Here is a 6717-nt window from a genome sequence, read left to right as displayed (position 1 = left end):
TCTTTGTGCTGGATTCTAAACTCCGGTGGATTTCTGAGGACTGTGGTTACCTACCTGCTCCTCAGATCTCTGCTGGGTGAATCCACACCGCTAGCTAGACTATCTGTCCAATCTGAGTTTTCTGTTGCACGACTAAAACAACTTTCAAACGTGCACGTTCCACCAAAACAAGTTCCTTCCCGAGGATATTTTACAGCGTCACCGTTGCTCTGTCCGGTCACTTAGCACCGCCCAAGACAATTGGGATTGGTTTAAAGAAATGCCAATAAACCAGAGCACGTTTTTTTCTCCCATCCATGCGGTTTCAACTCGCTAGACCCTCCCCCTCAGCGCTGTGGAGGAAGGCCTGGCAATGTGAGACTACCCAACACTGAACTCCCCGTCCCTTTCTTAAACCTCCGAGTTGGTCAAATCCAGCTGTCTTGCACATGAAGTGGCCTTTTCGAGATGGAATGCACAGGATTTGGCTCCCCGATGAAAAGCGCTGACTGTTTTAGAGAAGCTGAGCGGCGGTGTCTGATAGTGAACTTGGAGGCGACTGCTCCGCTGCATGATAGGAAAGCATTGCTATTGTTTCTGGTGGAGAGCTGTTGCGGGGATAAGAGAGACTAGAGCGCGAGCAGGTGTTGGGAGAGATTACAGTATACTGTAGGTCTAGAAAGCATGCACCTCTTTCTTGAATTAAAGTCAAAAGCAACAAGGCGGGCGTCACATAAACCATGTTCTCCTGCACTACAATAGAGGACCCGGACCTTTTTCTGACATTTACATCAAGGGCCTCCCACTCTTTGCACCCGCTACAGGTGATTTTCTGAGTTGTATTACATTATCAGACGCCTTTTATACTCACTAATGAAAACAGCAGGGCTAAGGGTGTTTTGGCGCCAAGGCTTTCCCTCTGAATTCCTCAGTATGAGCTGCTGTATAATTTAAGAACATACTGTCATTTCAGCCAAGATAGAAAGCACTTTCTAACTAAATATTCACACTATTTGAGGTGCTGTGTCAAATCCTTGGGATTTAACATTTATATAAGGTACGACTACATTCTCTCAGCTTTTCCCCCAATGCACGTCTGCATTGTGGCGTAAATGCAGGCGTCACAAGAGCAAACTGAACTGTTCGTGTTGCCAATCAGCTGCAGTAAACAAGTTGATCAGAGACCCGAGACTGCATTGTTTAACCACAAGTGTAAAATATGCATGCTGCCCGTAGCAGAAACACTGGTAATCAACAGCACTTGAGAAATTCCCATAGAATTCAGAGCTGTCCGTCTGATCCCTGTGCCCGCTCGTCAAAGCCCCCCTCTGGTGATCACACAGCATGGAGTATGTGAAAGAATGCTGCCGGGACATAGCAGGACACTGGGGGCCCAGTATTCCCAGCTCTAACTTCCCTATATGCTCACAGTGATTTTATAATGACATTAATGAAAGACACAAACAAAAGTGAGAAATTTGATGACAAAGTACAACCAAAAACAGTGCCAACAGGCCCTCTAGACAATACATTTAAATAAACAGAGAAGTTGGATGAGAGAAATAGTTTGAGTGCCAGAGCCAAGAGTAGGACCTCTCCCACTATCGCCATGGCTGTGAGAGCCCCATTGTTTTGCCCAATCTCAAACAGCCCTGACAAATTGTGCTGAATGTAAAACCTCTGTCTAAACTCGAGGCATCTTCCAAAAACATGGTGGCACGGTGCCAGAGCTGCATTTTCCCATCGGTGAAATGCTCATCAGCCAGCATCGCCCCGCAGCGCCACTGCTGGTCAGTGCACTTACTGCGGATGGGACGGGCATCTCCAATGTGCAGATAAGATTTATTATCATGGACCAACATGCAATTTGATTAGGAGTACAGAGCTTAGCCCTTCAAAATAAAAAAGCTTGAATGTATATATTCAAGCTTTATTTTGAAGGGCTAAGCTTTGTACTCCTAGTGGGTTCCTGTTCTGATAATGCATTATCACGAAATATGATGTTGTGCACATGTAGTTGCTGGTGCAGGAAAAAAAAAAATCAATATTCAAATAAAGGGAAATAAAGTCTTTAGGCCAAATTGTCGGCCGACACAATGTGTGTGCCTTATTTGCACAATGAAAGTATTTTTCCGGTTGTTTGGACTTCACTCACTTTATCCGATTATGCATTATGTCAAAAGGTGTTTTTTTTCTAGTTGACAAAACCTTTCCCCCCATACTCCTTTTTTTATTCCCTGTCTTCTATTGTACGCTACAACCCAGCAGGTGGAGAGTGACAAAGAAAAAGGCCAGAAGACTTTTCCTGTCCATTCACCGCCCATGCACTAATCCCGAGTTCACGTCACAATCTAAGGATGAAGACTATAGTGTATAGAATACAATGCTGAGAGAGTGATGAGATGGATCTGTGGATACTTTGCTCATTGAAGGTTCTATTTAAAAGCTGGTATTTGAATAGAAGGCTAACCCCTGTGCAGAGTGAGTGATAGTGGAATAGTGCCACCATGTGTTAGTTTGCGTGTATTGCTGTATAGGCCAAGAAAGGTTTTCTTAACTTATTTCAGTTAAATGCAGCTTCCATTTTTAAAGCTAAAATAATTAGTCAATTAACTAGACACTATTTTGACTCATTAAGCAATAATGGCCAACACTTTTTCACAGTTTCTACTTTTAAAAAAACAAACACAATGTGAGTAAACTTATCTTTCTGGATCTTGGGGTTGAACAAAACAATCCATTTGAAGACATCCCTTTGGGTTTTTGAATATTATCAGAGAATGTCTAATATGGGGAGAACTTCTACTCTCAGGAAACTTCCGGGTTGGTACAATGGGGCTTAATAGGGAGTGAACAGGCTCTCCGTAGACGGGCTCTGACATTATGATTGGTATTATCTTTTACTATTTGCTGACATTTTATAAGGCAAACGATTAATCAGTTAACTGTAAAAAAAAATAATAAAATTAAAATAATCAGATTATCATTTTTAAGACAAAGAAAGGTGTTCTTTACTGTGTTGATCATAGAATGGAAAGGCGACATAAAACTAGTGCAAAGGCATTGTTCCTACATTAAAAGACAAAATGACAACTGTAGGTACAGTCCAAGTGTTTTCAGCTAAGTGCATTTGCGCCATGACCATTGATTTCTGTTGAAGCGCTGCTGCTGTCATTCCCAATAGCTTGTTCCCGTACAGTGAGGTGGCAGTTGATGTGTCTGAACTCAGCCACGAAAAGGTTAAACAGGCAGAAGAACAACATGACCGAGGCCCATTCACACACAGCGGCCCCAGAGTGAAAGCCTGTGCTGGCGAGAACAGTCACTGAAGGAGGGAACAGCGGTCAAGGAGAGCAACAATCAATAAATGCACATCAAGGTAAATCCAATTATTTTCCCTTGTGGGTTTGTTGACAATATCTGCACATCTGCGGTTGCAGGGCTGGGCGGTATGGGATTAATAAAACATCACGATATTCTTAAACAAATACTTCAATGTCAATATTGCGACAATGACGTAGGGTTCACAACTGGTGCTTTAACTAAATATTTTCACAGTTAGATAGTGTGGATATAATGACTTGGTGGTTAAGAACAGTTTGGTAAGTTCAGACAGTTACATCCCTTTACTATAATGAGCCTTTGAAACCAGGAAAAGACAATACTTACCATGTAACAATATTTCACGATATTAGATCACAATATTAATTTCATATTGATATATGGCCCAGCCCTACTTGGGTGAGTGTTACTTTTGTGTAGTTTGTGTTTTTATCCTCAGCCACTTCTACATTTCTGTCTACACTGTTATCCCATTAGTTGACTTTACTAGAAGTTTGTATAGAAATACACAAGGTGACACTTAACAGGTCAAGCTGTATTAACACAGAGTGGTAGGGTGATGCAGTATAAGTAGACAAATCAAGTTTACTTACTAAAAATCATTGGTAAACATATAATATTTTTCTGGAGCCATGTTGTCTAAAACAACAAGCATGTTAAATTAAAGCTTTAGTGCGTAACCTTTTGATATTAATGAATGTCCGTTACATTCTACTATATAAATACAGCACATTTACATTCAAGCCATTGCCGAATGAGTTGCTACAACGCTAATTAAGACTATCAGCTCCACACATCTCTCTCTGTATTTCTCAGTATGACTACGTTCAGAGGATTGTGTCTTTTGGCGACTTTTGCGTGCAGAAAATCAAGTGAAGATAATTACCTCCTCTGAAGAGTCCCTCATGTTTTTTAATCCTCCGTGTCCTCCTTGGCTACTAGCAACTGCGTCACTAAACTTGAATAAAAACCTATAATTATAAAACATTTGCCCATTAAGTGCTGCTAAAGAAATGAGTCGTTAATATAAATTAAACCTGTTTGAGTCGTGATTCACTCAGATGTTTAACCCAAGTGATTCTCTGGTATCAATAACTCCGATCAGTTGAGTCCTAATACACTTACATTTAAAATGATAACTGCGCCACATACAAACCTCTTGCAACATTAGCTATTATTAGCTACTACTATTCCTAGCCATCTTATCTGCAAAAAGCTTTATAACTACAATTTCGTAGACGACAACAACGCCACAAGTCAACTCAAGCGACTGAGTGAGCAGAGACAGTCCGACCAGAAGCCATGGGACCATGGGATTCACTCGAGAACTCGCGAGTCCTCGATGACTCCTGAGATGTGAACTAGCGACTCTCTGGTTCCCAACCAAGATCCCTACAGACTAAGCTACCACCAAACACTTTAACACTTAACTACAACTGCATTCAATTTTAAATTGTAAAAAAAAGACAACCCTTGTATCCCTAATAATTCCGAATATTCTTCTCAAGGAGTATCACTTAAGCTTGGATTTTCATATTTTACCGAATGTGTCCTAATGCAAACAGATAGGAAGGATACTAACGATGACCAGGATGGTGCAGAGGGTGCAGCAGGTGGTCCTGGCAGGACCGACCCAGCATCGGCCCTGAGACGGCTGGGCTCTGTAGGTTAGAAACAGCTGCAGCCAGAAGTAGGCCAGGCTGAGGAAGAAAGCCAGCAACGCTCCCAGAAGGTGAATACGCTCGAAGACTGATTGCTAAATGGTAAAGGCAGGTGGAGAATGGATTTTAGTGAGAATAGAGTGATTATACTGTGTTAGATGAAAACAAATAGTTGTTTATTATTCTAATTACTATGTTTTTTTTTTTTTCTTTTTGTGGGCTGTTACCTGGAAGTTGCCAACAATGGAGATTCCAACAGAGGAGATGAATCCCAAAACAATGCTGGCCGTGTTGGCGTGTCCGTGGTTACCATAGTCCCTAACCTGCTGGAAACGGATCAGCACAATCCACAGGGCTGAGACACACAGACAGAGAGAAAGGTGGGCAGAAGAAGTCCAGAAGTTACCTCAAAAGTATTGAAAAAAGGACAAGTAAAGGACAACAGTGCTAACTTAAAATGGTACTAGTCCGTATGTTTTCATTTAAAGCAGTCAATTGTCAACATGTCAACACAAATCAAAATGCTCAAGATTTCAAAAGCAGGCCGATTCATTTTGGAGCAGATCCACCAAGAGTAGAACATGTGATAGACAGAACTTGAGTAAATAAGGACTCCTACTCTCCAAGAATGCCATAACTACTGTATATCATTACCTAAAAAGGAGCAGATGTTGCAGATCTGGGAGAAGAGACAGCTCTGAGGGGTGTAAGAGCCACACTGACTAACGTGAGTATGAGGAAAAAATAAGCATTATCATTCAACATGAAATTGTTCACATCCTGGTTTTGCAAAACATTGTTCCGCATCACTTTTATTTATTTCTTCATCATCTCTGAGTGCAATCATACCAACCTGATGTAAGGGACTCCTTCTGTGAGGTTGACTGATCCATTTGTTACAGCTACAGCAAACCTAATGGGACAAATCAACCGTAATGTGTTCCAATGACTGAGAGAACAGATATTCAGTGAAGCGAGTGTGTAGGATAAACAGCCCTTTGTCATATTTATATTTTTGAATATTGCGAGGGAAAATCACTAGGGACCTTACTTATGTTTTACATTAGGAGTACCAACTTCTGCCCTATGGGAGGCGCTTTAGGGTGCAGGGAAAACCCGTACATGCACTCCTTTATCCCTTACTCCGTAACATTGTTCAACCAACCAAAATGGAGTAAAATGAGAAGATTAATACCCCGCCCTGTGTGTGTATATGTGTGTGTATAAGTGTGTCAGACGTTGTTGGGTGAACATACAGATGCTTGTGGGTTTTTTATTGTTACAGGTTGACTGAAAACTTTCTGTATCAACAGACAATTCTTTTCTTACACTTGTATGAAAACATAACACTGTATGATTCGGCAATGGAGCAGACTTTAAAGCAAAGAAGAAGAAAAAACTGCTTTAAAACAATTTCATGTAGTAGACTATAGTAATATAATGTACAATTTATATCACTGTGAATTTGAATACATATAAATGTTAAAAACAAATTACATTTTTTATTATACAGTATTGTTAATAAGCATCTAATAATCAATAAAAGACTTATTAACAAATGCTTATTACAAGACCTTAATATAAAGCGTTTTTTTTACTTTCAGTATCATTTTAAATGTATTACAGAGTTACAATACTAATGATGAATAACATGGTAAAACGTGTGCTTTGTCATTTACAGAAGAGTTTTCAATAAAGATCATAATGATAAATGATCAGTGTGGATCAGTTTGAG

The 6717-nt window shown here is 40.4% G+C and overlaps 1 protein-coding gene across 1 annotated transcript in view; it reads right to left on the bottom strand.

Annotated features, from left to right (window-relative positions):
* Positions 1-3028: 3028 nt before the first annotated feature.
* Positions 3029-6717, bottom strand: part of tmem150b (transmembrane protein 150B) — a 4081-nt gene continuing 392 nt past the window's right edge. The window contains exons 2-6 of the mRNA XM_032537578.1: positions 5836-5895; positions 5637-5704; positions 5210-5337; positions 4900-5077; positions 3029-3304 (exon numbers count right to left, since the gene is read on the bottom strand). Coding sequence (XP_032393469.1) covers positions 3096-3304; positions 4900-5077; positions 5210-5337; positions 5637-5704; positions 5836-5895 — 643 coding nt within the window. The 3' untranslated portion in view covers positions 3029-3095. The remainder of the gene's footprint in view (positions 3305-4899; positions 5078-5209; positions 5338-5636; positions 5705-5835; positions 5896-6717) is intronic.

The sequence above is a fragment of the Etheostoma spectabile genome, chromosome 15 (assembly GCF_008692095.1).
Source record: "Etheostoma spectabile isolate EspeVRDwgs_2016 chromosome 15, UIUC_Espe_1.0, whole genome shotgun sequence".
NCBI classification, from domain to species: domain Eukaryota; kingdom Metazoa; phylum Chordata; class Actinopteri; order Perciformes; family Percidae; genus Etheostoma; species Etheostoma spectabile.
Note: the sequence above shows the minus strand (reverse complement) of the source record. Positions and strands in the feature narration are given on the sequence as shown.